This window comes from Perognathus longimembris, chromosome 13 (genome assembly GCF_023159225.1).
Source record: "Perognathus longimembris pacificus isolate PPM17 chromosome 13, ASM2315922v1, whole genome shotgun sequence".
Lineage (NCBI taxonomy): Eukaryota > Metazoa > Chordata > Mammalia > Rodentia > Heteromyidae > Perognathus > Perognathus longimembris.
This window is the reverse complement of record NC_063173.1, coordinates 12,616,950-12,633,558: the sequence shown is the minus strand read 5'-3', so window position 1 is coordinate 12,633,558 and position 16,609 is coordinate 12,616,950. Positions and strand designations below refer to the sequence as shown.

At 42.9% G+C, this 16,609-nt stretch overlaps 1 protein-coding gene across 2 annotated transcripts in view; it reads left to right on the top strand.

Annotated features, from left to right (window-relative positions):
* The first annotated feature begins 22 nt into the window (after positions 1–22).
* The window catches only part of Rnf121 (ring finger protein 121), a 61,156-nt gene continuing 44,569 nt past the window's right edge, over positions 23–16,609 (top strand). Inside the window, exon 1 of one of the 2 annotated variants that reach the window (XM_048359428.1) lies at positions 23–127. In XM_048359428.1, coding sequence (XP_048215385.1) covers positions 65–127 — 63 coding nt within the window. In that variant the 5' untranslated portion in view covers positions 23–64. The remainder of the gene's footprint in view (positions 128–16,609) is intronic. The other variant, XM_048359429.1, reaches the window with a different exon arrangement.

The window sequence follows — 16,609 nt, the reverse complement described above, 5'->3', positions numbered from 1 at the left end:
CGCTTGAGCGGCGGAAGCAGCTGGCTAGCACGGGGGACGGGGGAAGGGGGGGCCAGCGTGGAAGATGGCGGCAGTGGTGGAGGTGGAGGTTGGAGGAGGTGCTGCTGCGGAACGGGAGCTGGATGAGGTAAGGGGAATTGGGAGACGGAGAAAAGAGGGACTCCACAAAGTGAAGGGAGGCGACGTGCGGCGTTGGAGGAAGGGGCTCCTAGGAGAGACGGGAGCGGGAAGAAGGTGCTGACCGGGAGGCGGGTGCACGGTGAGGGAAATCTGAGGACCCTGCCTGAGGCGGGCATGGGGGGTAGAAGACGCGCCGTCGCCTCTGGGGTGGAGGCGGAGAGTGCGGAGCGAGGAAGCCGGGTGGGAGTGTGGGGGTCCTCGAGTGGGACGGCAGGGCAGCGAGGCGGCTGCGGAGTCGGAGGGGCGTGGTGGGAGCGGACCCCACGCCTGGTGGGGGCGGTGGGGACGCGCACCCGGAAAGAGTGCTACCCTCCTACTGTGATAGCCTTCACTTCTTTTTAGTTTGGAATCATTTCGTTATTTATTCCTGCAGCCTGCGACTTGGTGCAGAATGCATGCGCTGTAAAGTTTGGGTCCACGAATTGAAAGAACCAGTGGATGAATGAGTAATTGTGGGCCGGAATTTGTCCATTCATTCATTGAACAGACGTTAAATACCACTTTTGTGCCAGGTCCTGGGCTAGGTGCTAAGGATACACCCACTCTCCTTGTAGAACCTGCTGTGTGGTGAGGTTCGTGGGAGACAGACAAGAAGGGCAGTCATTGCATTAGAGGGATAATGATATCTGGGAGAGTGGGGTACCTCTTCTGAGGAAGGCTTCCTATAGTTGTTGAATCCTAAAGGATGGATGATAATCTTGCTCTTGCTCTCTCTTCCTGCCTCCGTTCTTCCTTCTCTCCCTGCCTCTGTTCTTCCCTCTCTCCCTCTACCTTCTTGAAGGTGAACTTGAGAGTGGATTTTCCCTTTACCTAAGAGGCATGTAAAGATTGGTGTATTGAATTACTAGTAGGTCCTTGAAGGAGACTTTGAGCTTGAAGGAAATGAAAGGACGAGGCTGAAAAGCAGAGATAGAAAGGAAAGAGAAAGTCTGAGGCCAAAGGGACAGTGATAGCTAGAGTTGCTTGTAGTCTTGCATGCGACTACATGTAGATAGAGATAGCATGGAGGAATAGGAAGGAGAGGATTGATTGTTAGAGATGGGAACAGTGAAATCCCTGAGGGGGGGGTCAGAATCCTAGAGACACCGCCCCCCATGCCTGTGTTGGGGGAAAATGGAGGATTGATGTTGAGGCTCAGAGAGGAAGTGGATTTAAGGAGCAAAGACTGTTGCTTAGTGGTGGGTTAATGTGCAAATGTGTGTGTTTGTGTTTATCTGATTGCGATTAAGGTATGGGAATGAGACAGAGAAACTAACAGGTAGAGCATGAAGAAATTAGACAATAAAGCCACCTACCTCCAATCACTAGAGATTGGAGGAGTTTGAGTACCTGTTGGTTGGTGAGGTGGCATGATTGTGGAAATTACTTCCAAAGCCCTTTCTTGCTTTTAAGTCTCTGTATTTATAGTTGGCTGTCTTTTAGTGAAATATATTTGAAAACACCTTGAGAAGAGTAAATTCTATATTGCAATGATTATTTATGGTTTGCTAGTTATGGGTTCTCCTTTGAAATATGTATGTCTCTTTAAAATACAGACTCAGTTACATATGCCAGTGTTCATGGAGATAAAGAGCAAAGATTTTGTTTAGTTTAGTTTTTTGCCAGTCCTGGGGCTTGAACTCAGGGCCTAAGCACTGTCCCTGGCTTCCTGTAAGAGCAAAGATTTTTGAAAAAGAAGAAAGAACTTAGTCTTCATGGAACATACATGAGTTTTGCTTCTTAGTTTTTCTTCATTGTTTTAAGGACTCAAGAGTTACTTTTAGTGTATTACACTTTCCAGAATGTTATTGCTGTAGGTCAACTTAATATGAAGCCACTAGTATTTATCCTAGAAACTTTAACTTCTTTTATTCTTGGAGAAAGAATATCTCTTGTCTGGAAATTCATTGTGAACTGGTTCTGTCCTTTTCGTGTTTTTAAGAAAGTAACTCTGAGAAGCAAGAACAGTCGTCCTCTTCAAGTCTAGAAAGAAGAGAGATCTGGCCTGTCAGACCTTAGTTTTTTGTTGGTGGTGGTGGTTGTGGGGCTTGAACTCAGAGCTTGGGTGCTGTCCTTGAGCTCTTTTGCTCAAAGCTAGTGCTCTATCATTTTGAGCCACAGCACCACTTCAGTTTTCTGGTGGTTAATTGCAGATAAGAGTCTCATGAACTTTCCTTCATTGGTTGGCTTTGAACCTTAATCCTCACATCTCAGCCTCCTGAGTAGCTAGGATTACAGGTGTGAGCCACTGGATCCCAGCCAGACCTTAGTTTGTGTCGATTTCTACTAATGTCGCCTTCACTGTTTTGTTCAACCTTCCCTAGTAAAAGACAAAGTGCAGCCCACCATTTAATATGCAATTGTGGGGACCTGTTGTGTGTCATGCATTAGAAATTCCAGAACTTTACCAATTTGCAATCCAGTGAGGAGACATGTAAATAGCCCATTACAGTACAACTAGAAAATTGCTATAATGCAAATGTGTAACAAGTGCACTGAGGTGGAAGAGACGAGCACCAGAGTCTGCTGAGGGAGGCAGTAGAATGTCAGTAGATGGAAATGAGCTTAAAAAAAAAAAAAGGTTGAGTTCTTCAGAAAGCTGTGATTGACATGCGACATCAGAGTTGCCTCTGTGTTGCACTTGCTGCTTGATTAATAGACCCTGCTGTGGAGCCCAAAAGTGATGGGTAGCCTGCCAAAGATGTATTTTTGGTATACTTCTCTTCTTTGGAAAATCAGATGTCATTACCATAATATATCATCTCAAATAGTAATTCGTTCTTATTCCCTCCCTCCCTCCCTTCCTCCCTCCCTCCCTCCCTCCCTCCTCCCTGTCTTTTTTCCCATCCCTCCCTTGCCTCTCTCTCTCTCTTTTGGTCTGGTTCCAGTACTATTTTCTGTAGATTCTGGGAGGTAATTTAGGCTGTGCTGATGGCTGCTATTGCTTCAGAGAAATGAATAAAAAAGGGGGTTTATAAAGCTGGTTATAAGGCTCTTACCTTAAGTCAGCTGATGTTCTTTCCCTACATTAGTTCATTTATTACTAACAGCAGTCCTATGAGTCAGATGGTGTTAACCTCATTTTGTAAATGAGGAGGCTGAGGCTAGAAAAGTTAAGGAACTTTCCTAAGACTCCAGTTTGTGAGTGAGATTTTGACCCAAGTCTGCTATGCTGTACTGAGACCCTTGGTTCCATTTCCCCTCTAAGTTTGCTCTAAGATTTATTAGGTAACTTAAAATTGTATGACCCTTTAGCCAGGCACTGATGTCTTGTGCCTGTAATCCTAGCTGCTCAGGAGGCTGAGATATGAGTATTGCAGTTTGAATTCAGCCCAGACAGGAAAGTCAGTGAGACTTGTATCTCCAGTTAATCACCTTACAACTGGAAGTAGAGCTGTTGCTCAAGTGGTAGAGCACTAACCTTGAGCAAAAAACCCCTCAGGGATAGCAGCTGGGCCCCGAATTCAAGCCCCAGGACTGGCAAGTGCACACATGTGCGCGCGCACACACGCACGCGCACACACACACACACAATTGTATGGTCCTAATTATTTTGTATGTAAACACTAATATAGGGGGGAGGCGGGGGGAAAAATGAGGGAAGGGAGGAGGTAACAAGTTGGGTAAGAAATGTACTCACTGCCTTAAGTATGAAACTGAAACCCCTCTGTACATCATTTTGACAATAAAAAATTAATACAGGATATTTGATAAGAGGCAGTGATTAAGGAGAACATTTTGAATTTTTCTTTCTTTCTTTCTTTTTTTTTTTTTTTTGCCAGTCCTGGGGCTTGGACTCAGGGCCTGAGTACTGTCCCTGGCTTCTTTGCTCAAGGGTAGCACTCTGCCCTTTGAGCCAAAGGGCCACTTCTGGCCGTTTTCTGTATATATGGTGCTGGGGAATTGAACCCAGGGCTTCATGTATACAAGGCAAGCACTCTTGCCACTAGGCCATATCCCCAGCCCCAATTTTTCATTCTTGAGATATGTTTTATTAGTATTCCCTATGATTGAGGAACTGAGATTCCAAGGATTGAAGATGTGCTAAGGGTTTGCAGCTAAGTGCTGTCACAGAGATATAAATCCATATTTCCAGAACATGTCTATTTTCTCCTAGTTTAAAGATTTCATAAGCTGCAGACTCAATTTTACCAAATTAGGAGAGGATCATATAGCATGTTTTCTGAGAGAATCAATATGGGGATTATTCAAAAGTGTATTTTTTTTTTTTTTTTTTTTGGCAGTCCTGGGGCTTGGGACTCAGGGCCAGAGAGAGCACTGTCCCTGGCTTCTTTTTTTTTTTTTTGGCCAGTCCTGGGGCTTGGACTCAGGGCCAGAGACAGTACTGTCCCTGGCTTCTTTTTTTTTTTTTTTTTTTGGCCAGTCCTGGGGCTTGGACTCAGGGCCTGAGCACTGTCCCTGGCTTCTTTTTACTCAAGGCTAGTATTCTGCTGCTTGAGCCACAGTGCCACTTCTGGCCATTTTCTGTATATGTGGTGCTGGGGAATCGAACCCAGGGCCTCATGTATACGAGACAAGCACTCTTGCCACTAGGCCATATCCCTAGCCCCCCTGGCTTCTTTTTGCTCCAGGCTAGCACTCTACCTCTTGAGCCACAGCGCCACTTCTGGCTTTTTTGTGTGTATGTGGTGCTGAGGAATCGAACCTAGGGCTTCATGCATGCTAGGCAAGCTCTCTGCTGCTAAGCCACATTCCCAGCCCACAAAAGAGTATTTTTTTTTTCCATACAGGCCCTTTAATTTTCTGCTAACTTGATTTTGCTGGTCTCTTGTTCATGAGGAATGAACAGTCCAGTGATAGTTAGGGATGTGAGAGGTCTAGTTAGATCAGCCAGGTATTAAGCAAGTTAGGATGACAGGCTAAGCTCCACTCTGTCTCATACCTTGTCAAACCACAGAATGACTGATATTATTAGAAGGATGATCTCTAGGTACCAGCTAGGAGACCCTGAAAGGAGACACAGAAATCCTGGAGTCAGAGATTTTCTCTTTCATTGGTATGGCTGGTCAACTCTGAGAGGAATTGGAAGTATCTTCTTGGCCCAAAGAACTAGTTTTGGATGGAAGGTAGAAAAACACATGAGTATCCACAGGGCTGGGCAGCCCTCTTGGCTAATGACTGGCTAGTGTCTGGCTAGTTTACTGTCAGTGCCTGCTCATCTGTCAGAATGATGTGAGAGCATGTAGATCAGTAAGTAGTTTCTAGCTTAAGTCAGGGTTCAAAGCAAGTATGTGGCTTGAAACCAGCTTGAGATATTACTCTTCTTCTAGGCCCTATTTTACTTAATATGAAAGAATATTGGACTAGGTTGTTTCTTCCCCCTTCCCCTCCCCCTCCCTCCCCCTCTCCTCTCTTTTCTCCTCCCTTCCCCCTGCCTTCTCCTTCCCCTCCCTCTCTCCTCCCCCTCCCCTCCCCCAGTTCACTGTCTCCCCCAGTTCACTGTAGACTTGGTGATTAGGCACAGTACAAGTTTAGCTTGTTCATTGTTGTATTCTTTTTATTCAGCATGGTTCCTGGCTTACAATAAGCACACCACAAATAATAATAATAATAATAATAGTAATTTTTGACTAATAATAGGAGCCACAATTTAGTGAAAGTTTGTAGATGCCAGTGCATCTGCTTAGTAGTATGTGATTTTTTTTATATTTTTATATTTTTTATTTTTTGTCAGTTGTGGGGCTTGATCTCAGGGCCTGGGTGCTGTCCCTGAGCTTTTCCACTCAAGGATATCACTCTGCCATTATGAGTCACAGTGCCACTTCTGTTTTTCTGGTGGTTAATTGGAAATAAGAATCTCACAGACATTCTTGCCTGGGCTGCCTTCGAACCACAATCCTCAGATCTCAGCCTCCTGAGTAGCACCAAACAAGTATGTGATTTTTATTTTTTTAATTTTTTGCTAATCCTGGGGCTTGGGCTTAGAGCCTGAGCACTGTCCCTGGCTTCTTTTTGCTCAAGGCTAGTGCTCTACCACTTGAGCCACAGCACCACTTCCATTTTTTTTTGTTTTTGTTGTGCTGAGGAATTGAACCCAGGGCTTCATGCATGCTAGGCAAGCACTCTACCGCTAAGCCACATTCCCAGCCCACGTATGTGATTTTTTTTAATAGAATGTTTACAGCATTCTTTTGATAATTGAATTATTGTACTAAATCATGTATATTACTGTCAGGTCTTTGACAGCACTCTCAGGACTAGAATGCTTTTCCTTTTTAAATCCTACCTGTCCTTTAGGGTTCAAGCCTACACCAATTTTTCTGATGTGCTGTTTATGTTTTTTTCTGTGAAAGTTTGTTCCTTCATTTATCTATGAATTCATTAAACTTGTAAAGTTCCTCTGTGTGCCAGGCACTGTGCTATGCCGGATAATACCAATATGGGTGTGATAATTGTCCTCAAGGAGTTCATAGACAGGCAGAGGTAGAGAAAGATGGACAGGTGCCAAAACATGTCACAGGTACTGTGCTTTTAGTGCGTGTTCAGTGGGCACATCAAAGAAAAACTGGCAATGTTCTATCTCCTTTGCTAACGGCTCCCCCCCCCCCCCAACCTGGCAGGTTGCAGAAGTCCTCACCACTTCAGTTTCTCAAAGCAATAATGGACTGTTTTGTTTTGTTTTGTTTTCCCTCCTATGGGCTTTTCCCTGTAGACATTTAATAAGTGTTTCTTGTTCCCAGGGATTTTCTTCTCCAGAGATTCTTGGTATAAATCATTGTGTATGGTGGGACTGAGGCATGTATTACTGAAGTTTAATCTTTCATGTCTGGCTATTTATTTTTGCAATTGCTATTGTTTGTTTTTGGTCCTATCCTGGGGCTTGAACTCAGAGCCTAGATTCTGTCCGTGCATTCCTTTTACCCAAGGCTAGTGCTCTGCCACTTGAGCCACAGCACTACTTCTGGCTTTTTGTAAGTAGTTGGAGATCAGTTTCATGGACCTTTCCTGTCCGGAAGCTAGGATTATAGGTGTGAGCCACCAGTGCCCAGCTATATTTACAGTTGTTTTTTTTTTTTTTTGCCAGTCCTGGGGCTTGGACTCAGGGCCTGAGCACTGTCCCTGGCTTCTTTTTGCTCAAGGCTAGCACTCTGCTACTTGAGCCACAGCGCCACTTCTGGCCATTTTCTGTATATGTGGTGCTGGGGAATTGAACCCAGGGCCTCATGTATACGAGGCAAACACTCATGCCACTAGGCCATATCCCCAGCCCTCTTTTTTTTTTTTTTAACCATATAAAATTAATGGTAGCATAGTGGAGAAAACAAAACCCATTAAAGGTAGTAAACAGTTGACCCAGATTTCAGAGTGGGACTAGCACTTTTGTTTTATCTCGGAGATAGCCAGCTGGCAATAGATACTTAGAAAGCTGTTGAGAGGAGTTCTGAGGCTGGTACAGGAAAAAAAGAGGGCTGAGGGAGAGTGCTGGAGACAGAATAATCCAGAATACTTGCTCCCTAAGCCCTGGACTAAATACTTAATGTGCATTCTTAATGTTATAGCCTTTCAAGTTAGGTACTATAAGATGGGCACAGGTAGTTAGTTCATGCTTGTAATTCTGGTGAGTCAGAGACTGAGGTCTGAGGATCAAAGTTCAAAGCTAGCCCAGGCAGTAAAGTCTGTGAGACTCTTACCTCCAATTAACTAGAAAAAGGAAGAAGTGGAGTTGTGGCTCAAGTGGTTGAGTGCCAGCCATGGGTGGGGAAAAAAAAAGTTAAAGAGTAAAGGCCCTGAGTCAAATCCTTAGTACTGGGGAGGGGAAGGGGGAAGGAGTGAGAGAGGAAGATTAACACATGCTTTTTGTCTGTCTCCCTGTGTTTTTGAAAGCCCTGTTCATCCATTTATCCCTGGTGTCTGGCATAGAGTATGATTCAATAAGGAAATGAACGTGTGAATGTATGTGCTTAGTTTCAACCTCTGTGTACTTACTCTTTATCTGTTAAATGATAGATTTGGACTCAGTGACCTTTGAGGTCTCTTGCAGTTGTGAATGTTTTGGATCTTAGTAATTTACTTTGTTCTGTTTCCTATGACTTCTATCAAGCATTCAGTAAATACAAAGGAATATCTAAGTGACTGTAGATACAGTTATTCTTAATAATTTGTACATGAATAACCAGCCTCCAATAACTTTGGGTTGTAATCAGAGACTCACACTCTGGCAGATTCCCATTTCCTTTACAGTAACACCCTCCACACTAGCTTCACCCTTGTTTTTTGTAAATCACTCTTCATTACTCTTATGAGTCAATGACTCATCTACTTCTAGAAGTAATTTCAGGTGCCCTGGACAGTAAAAGAGGGTAGGAGAGTGAGGAAAAGATTAAGAGGAATATTTGACATCCTTGAGTGCAGGAACTATCTCCTTGTGCTTTGTTCAGTGTCTTGCCTGATTTTTCACAACATAACAGACATCAATTTGTTTGTTTATTTACTTATTTATTTTTGTGTGTCAGTCATGGGATCTGAACTCAGGGTCTGGGAACTGTCCCTGAGCTCTTTTGTTCAAGGCTAGCACTCTACCACTTGGAGCCACAGCTTCACTTCTGGTTTTCTGGTGGTTAATTAGAGATAAGAGTCTCACAGGGACTTTTCTGCTTGGGCTGGCTTTGAACTGCAGTCCTCATATCTCAGCCTCCTGAGTAGGATTACAGGTGTGAGCCAGAGCTCGGCCAGCTTAGAACTCTTTTTGTGGTTGAGTAGTGGCCCTTAACTCAGGTCCTTATGTTTGCTAGGCAAGTGCTTTACCACTTGAGCCACATCCCCAGTTTATTTGCTTTTAGTTAGTTTTTTTTTTTTTAGATAGAATCTCTTGCTTTCGCCTCAGACTATTATCCCACTACCCCTGTCTCACAAGTAGCTAGAATTACAGGTGTGTACCATTATACTCAAGCTCAATTAGAATTACTAATTCTGTAGATAGCTTCAAAAATAGTTTTTTTGGTGGGGGTGTGGTACTGAAGGTTGAATTTAGGGCTTTTTGTTTGTTAGGCAGACATTCTACCCCTTAAGCCATGCCCCTCAGCCCTGTTTGCCTTCATTTTTTTAATAAGATCTTATGTATATGCCCATGCCAGTCTGCACCATAATTCACCTGTTTACATCTCCTGCATAGCTAGGGTGACAGGTGCACACCCCCATGTCCAGCTATTGACTTGAGATAGTCTTATGTTTATGTCCAGGTAGACCTCGAGCTGCAGTGCCCACAATCTCTGGCTCCTGAGTAGCTAGAATTATAAGTGTGAGCCACCAGTGCCCAGTTAGCTTCCAGTATTTTAGTCCTCAATTTAGCTTTTCATAGATTCTGTGTTTTCAAATCGGTCACTTAGAAGGCACAAACTCTGCCAGAGAATGCCCCTGGATGTAGGCTCTCCATAACTGAGGTCCTTAGCCTAAAAGCTTATTCCAGAGAAACCAAACAAAGATAGTCCATCCAGTGTCATTTCTCATCTTCTTTATTTCTTTGTGTTTTTCCTTCTTGAAGTCATTTGTTACCTCTCTGCTCCTCAGAGGAGAATCTGCAGGGAAACATAAACTCATTAGTTCCCTTTAAAGTGAAGCTTTCCCAAGAGGATGCTGGGTCAGAGTCTTGGGGCTTTTGGCCCTGGGCAGCTACTAGGGAGTAACTGGGAAGAGGAAGAAGCAGAAAGTGTAAATCTTGCCAACATTTTTGTTCATTCTGTTCTGTTGCCCCTTTCCTGGTTAGTGTTAACAGTAACAATGCATCCTGTTACTTACTTACAAAGCTCATATGACATTTTACTCTCCATTGACCTTAGGACTGAGTTTGACCTGAGCTTATCATTTAGTACACTGAAAAAATAGTCATTTCTCCTCCTATCTAATGACAACAATAAAAGCTAACTTTTTCAGTGCACACTGTGTACCAGGCACAATGGATAAGTATTTTATATGTATTAGCACTTTTCATTCTATTTTTAATAAATTATTATATTCATTTTTGAGATGAGAAAAACAGACTCAGAGAAGTAATTATTCAGGGTTGAACAGCTTGTGAGTGGAGCTAAGATTTGAACCTGGCAATGCAACTATGATCTCTACTGCTAGTATAACACTGTAACATGTATTCACTATTTTCAGATGTCACCATGTATTTGATATGCATTTAATGATGCAAATGACTTTAGACTGTATAAACGGAAAAAGAGACTGTCTCTGCTCTACAAGAATTTGTGGTATAATGCAAGGGTAGGGAACCTCATTTTCTGTCAGAGGCCATTTGAATATTTATAATGTCATTCTCAGGGCATATGAAATGATCCCTACAGGCAGATGGTTGCAGGCAGTCACTGAAAAGCATAGGTGTTTGTCCAATCATGTACTAAATGATTTCACAGGCCTACACTGCCTGTGGGCCAGAGGTCCCCGACCCTTGGTCTGTTGGAAAGAGAAGGTCATCAAATTATAAGGTAAATTCAAGTGCATGGCTCATGCCTGTAATCCAGAGGCTGAGATGTGAGGATTTCCTTGAGGGCAAAGTTGTTGATTATGATTGTAATAATAGAGCTTAGCACAAAATTATTTAGCACTTGTTGAGTGGATGTACAAATGAATAAAATTGGAGAATGTCTCACAAATAATTTGATATCTGACTTGCATTCTAAAGAGTGAACAGGAGTAAGCTAGACAGTGAAGGTAAAAAGACAGCAGAAGCCGGAACACTGAGGCATAAAAGCAAAGAGCTTGTTAGAATGATAGGTATGGTTTAGTGTGGTTGGAGTAGAAGGTATTTGGTAAAAGAGGTGAGATAAGGTAGCTATTTGGACCAGAGTATAGAGTACCTATATGTCATACTAAGGAATTTAGACTTTAATCTGAGGCTATAGAAAGTTGTAAAGGTCAGATGATATAGTCAAATTTGTGTCTGATAAATGCCACTTTGGCTTCTCCTATGTAACAAATATGTTCTGGCTAGATTCAAGTTCTGGAAATGACTTTGGGGGCCTCTGTAGAGTTCAAGGCAGGACAAGGAATAAAGTCTGAACTAAGGCAGTGTGGCAGTGTGGCAGCTTAACGGAGATTTATTTCATAGGTGGGCCAATCTCATCAGCACATGAACACTTCAGACTAAAGGCCTTTAGAAGTTCGTAGAGGAAATGACATCTGGATTGGGTTTTTACAGATGGGTAGAAAAGTTTAGGATGTATGGAAGCTAGAATATATATGGGGAAGAGGTTTAGATGGAAAGGAATCCAGAGTGAAAAATAGGAATCAGATGGGCTAGGAATTGAAGAAACAAAAAAGCAAACTTTAGCTGCCATTGAATTTGGAAAGTTTAATTTCAAAAGCTTCCCTGCTCAGTTGGGTTGGAGGATATACTTTCTGACAATGGTAAGAGTGTGGGGTTAAGGCAGGCAGCCTCTGTAGCAATTGTTAGAGCAAGCATATACTTTTATTTTACTGCTGAAAGTGTGCCTTACAGTTCGGCTAAGTATATCCCATGTTTCTATTGATCTATGATCTTGGAGATCTGAAAGCTGAGGTACTTAACACTTTGATTTATTGAACTCTTGGCAAAGCTAACGAGCTGGGAAAGAATGTGAATGAGAGAAGAATGGGGGGGCTACAAATGTGGGTAGTAGGGTTGTGAGCCTTTGGACTTCTCTCATTATCCTTATCACTCAGCTGACCATAATATCTGTATCTTCCAAGAGAGAGGTAGCCAGCATGGTTATTGCGCTGTAATATTCTTATAAGGTTCAGTAGCTAACTAAGTCTTCCTTTCTCTGGGCTTACACAACATTTCCTTTATATACCAATAGTTATCCTGATAGTATGTTTAATTGTTTGTTTCTTCCCATTCTCTGGACTATGGGCATACCAGGGGCAAAGGTTGGACTTGTTCATCTCTAATGTTGTGAAATGATGAAGTCTCTTAGCTGATCGTTCTCTAATGGAGGATCAACTGATATGTCTGAAATTCTCCAGCCAAACAAGTATGGGGGATAGGATTCCACTATTTGGGGCTCTTTGTTATTAGCACTGTTATGCCCATGTCGCGAGAAGACCCCCAAGAAGACCACCGAGAGCCAGACGTTCTGAAATGCAAAAGCAAGGCTTTTTATTCAAGCGGGCCGCGGCTCGGGCCTTGTCCTACACTCCGACGCAGCGGAGGTTAGGAGGAAGCCCCGAGCTGCGATTTCACAGAGCTTATAAAGGCAGAGAACAAAGTTACAGCAATCAGGTGTTCAAACAAGCAAGCTTAGGACACGGGTACAAATCTGATTGGCTCAGGGCTCGAGGCATGCTGGGGGCGGTTAGAGTTAAGCATTCCCAGGCGGTTAGAGTTCTTGCCCTAATAAACTTGTCCTGGGTTTGCTCACAGGGCCTGCTTATCTCAGGTTCGTGTGGTAAAGTGGGGCTTGACTTCAAAATGGCTTTAGTCTGGCTCTTCAGCACATACTTGAAACTAATAGGAGGGCATCCCCTGTCAGTAGGTGATGGATATTCCTATTGTATGCATATTACTTGGTAAGTTGTTTTTTGTTGTTTTTTTTTAATGTTTCATGATAGGTTTAATCAGGTAATTCCAGGATTTGGAAAGTTTTTGTTGACTTAATTTGTTAGCTTCTGGTTATGTCATAGCACTTCATCACTAAAGGTGTCTTGCTCTTCTAAATGGCTACTATGGCAGTTTTAAAGGCTAAAGTATTGCTGCCTCCAGAGATTTGAAGTTAGACAGATTTGGTATGAAATACAGTATTTTAGCATAAAAGAACTTGAAAGTCATCTAAACCAGTCCTGTCATTTTACAAATGGGGAAACTGAGGCACTGGGAGAAGTGCATATTTGTTAACATATAGCAAGTAAAGAGCCATGCCTGATTAGCCTACAGTTGTTTTTCTTTTCACTGAGAAAGGTAGCTGTTGCCTTGAGGCCACTTCTTGTGATGAAAGCTAAGAGTGAACTAAAACCTAAATGAGGGCCTGATGCTAGTGGTTCATGCCTGTAATCCTAGCTACTTGGGAGGCTGAGATCTGAGGATTGTGGTTTGCAGCCAGCTGGGGCAGGAAAGTTCATGAGATTCTTGTCTCCAACTAAAGCACCAGAAAACCAGGAGTGGAGCTGTGGTTCAAAGTGGTAGAGTGCTAACCTTGAGTGGGAAAGCTCAGGGACAGTGCCCAGGCCCTGAGTTCAAGCCCCATGACCCACCAAAGAAAAAACAAAGAAAGAAAGAAGCCTAAGCAAAGACAGTGTAAGAATCAAGTGTCACTATCCTTACGTATATTGTTCTCCTGATGCTGGCAAGCTTTTGGAGGTAAACAGTGTCTGTATGTAGCAACAAAATAGTCTTCACTCTTCTCTTTTTTGTTGTTGTTGGTCATGAGTCTTGAACTCTGGGCATGGGCACTGTCCCTGAGCTCTTCAGCTCAAGACTCACACCCTATCACTTGAGCCACAGCACCATTTTCTGGTCTTTCTGGTGGTTAATTGGAGATCACAGATTTTCCTGCCTGACTGGCTTTGAACTGCAACCCTAAGATTTCAGCCTCCTGAGTAGCTAGGATTACAGGCGTGAGCCACTGACACCCAGCTTCACTCTTCTCTTAGACTGCTTTAGTTTTGTTCATCACATGTCTATAAGAAATTATTTCTAGTATATATTTATTGACATGTTTTATTATCTGTTTTCTGTATTATATAGTAAGCTTTATAAGGGAAGAGACTAGGGGGAAGCGGGGGAAAAATGAGGGAGGAGGTAATAAGTTGAACAAGAAATGTACTCACTGCCTTACATATGAAACTGTAAGCCCTTGGCTGGGAATATGGCCTAGTGGCAAGGGTGCTTGCCTCGCATACATGAAGCCCTGAGTTCGGTTCCCTAGCACCACATATTTAGAAAATGGCCAGAAGTGGCGCTGTGGCTCAAGTGGCAGAGTGCTAGCCTTGAGCAAAAAGAAGCCAGGGACAGTGCTCAGGCCCTGAGTCCAAGCCCAGGACTGGCAAAAAAACAAAACAAAACAAAAGAACAACTGTAGCTCCTCTGTACATCACTTTGACAATACATAAGTAAACATTTTTTTAAAAATAAGGGAAGAGATTAAACTTGTTTTTAATTGAGTGTAAGAATGAAGGAAGAGGGGGCTGGGGATATAGCCTAGTGGCAAGAGTGCCTGCCTCGGATACACGAGGCCCTAGGTTCGATTCCCCAGCACCACATATGCAGAAAACGGCCAGAAGCGGCGCTGTGGCTCAAGTGGCAGAGTGCTAGCCTTGAGCAGGAAGAAGCCAGGGACAGTGCTCAGGCCCTGAGTCCAAGGCCCAGGACTGGCCAAAAAAAAAAGAATGAAGGAAGAGGGGCTGGGAATATGGTTTAGCAGTAGAGTGCTTGCCCTGCATGCATGAAGTCCTGGATTGGATTCTTCAGTACCACATAAACAGAAAAAGCCAGAAGAGATGCTGTGGCTCAAGTGGTAGAGTGCTAACCTGGAGCAGAAAGAAGCCAGGGACAGAGCTCAGGCCCTGAGTTCAACAAGCCCCAAGACTGGCAAAAAAAAAAGAGTTTCTCAGATTTGTCTGCCTGGATTAGCTTTGAACCTTGATCCTCAGATCTTACTCTCCTGAATAGCTAGGCTTATAGGCATGAGTCACCAGGACTGAGCTTCATGAAACTTCTTGAACCAGAACGCATCAATAAATGTGGGTTTAGTGTTACTTTTTTTTTTTTTGCTGATTTAGGCGATGTGAGATTCTATATGATCAGGTGGGCTCATTAAGGAAGACAGTTTCAGAAGTAGCAGAACAATATGACTTGGCAGCTAAGGAGAGAACACTCAGTCCATAGGTGTTGGGAAAGAAGGGAGGAACTGGACTCAGGGCTGACTTATTCATTAAAGAAGGTACAGTGCCTATGATCCCACAAAAATGCCTCGATTTCTTTTAAAATTTAAAGAAAATGGAAGATACAAAGTCATTTGGATTATACATTTTATACCAGTGCAGGGGTAAAACTCACATACATGTGTATGTGTCTTTCTCTCTTGCTTGCTTGCTTGCTTTTTCGGTCGTGGAGCTCGAACTCAGGACCTGGGTGCTTTACCTGAGCTCTTTTGCTCAAGGCTAGCGCTCTCCACTTTGAGCCACAGTGCCATTTCCAATTTTCTTGTGGTTAATGGAGATAGAGTCCCATGGACTTTCCTCTCTGAGCTGGCTTTGAAGCATGATCCTCAGAGCTCAGACTCCTGAGTAGCTAGGATTACAGACATGAACCACCAGTGCCTGACATATATGTATATATTTCTAATTTTATTTTATTTTTTACCTAATGGAACAAAGGGCATCTAAAGGCAGGAAGTACCCAGGACACATCAAAGACATAATATGGCCCTGAGGATGCAAGTTGCTATTAGCTTGGCTGGCTGAGGCCCTAAGTTCTGACAGGGGTTTTTTCTAGTAAGGTCTATGGCTCTCTTCCCAACACTTGTTTAGAACTTAACTACCACTATTTTCTATGAGTTACTTCTCGGCTTTATATCTCATCTGTATTTCCTGTAAAATGAAACAATTATATTTCTTAGGCTCACAGATTCCTGATTTAAAACAACTTAATTTTGTGTGTGTGTGTGTGTGTGTGTGTGTGTGTGTGTGTGTGTCCTGAGGATTATATTGAGAGTTTTTTGAATAATAGACAAGCATTCTACTAATGAACTGCATCACTAGCACTTGTTTTTTATATTTTCTGTATCTTTTCCTCAAGGGCAGGGGGAAAGTCTGGTTTATTTCTCCATGTCTCCATGCTTAGCCTATGATCTGCATGTTTAGTATTTGGAGTATCTAAAATGGGAATGTTTATTTATTTATTTATTTTGCCAGTCCTGGGGCTTGGACTCAGGACCTGAGCACTGTCCTTGGCTTCTTTTTGCTCAAGGCTAGCATTCTGACACTTGAGCCACAGCGCCACTTCTGGCCATTTTCTGTATATGTGGTGCTGGGGAATCGAACCCAGGGCTTCATGTATACGAGGCAAGCACTCTTTGCCACTAGGCCATATCCCCAGCAAAATGGGAATGTTTAAATGTATCAAACCTGGAAGCTTCAGAGGTGCTTGCAACTTTGAGTATAATTATAAGCAGTTTTTCAGGTTTTAGCCTTTTCTCAGTCAGCAAAATTTAAAGAGTTGTCGAAACACTAAAGAAAAATGTGGAAAATCAGCAGGATGCTCCATCTTAGAGAGTAAAGAACCAATTTAAACAGTCAGGTATGGAGAGGAACAACTGGATCGCCACATGTAAAAGAATGAAGTTGGATCCCTACCATACAACATTTACAGAATTAACTTCAAGTAGATCAAAGGCTTAAAACAGTAAAGCTCTTAGAGAAAACATAGATGTGAATCTTTATAACCAAGCTAGGCAAAGGTCAATTTTCTGTGATACCAAAAATATAAGCAGCAGAAGAAAAAATATATAGA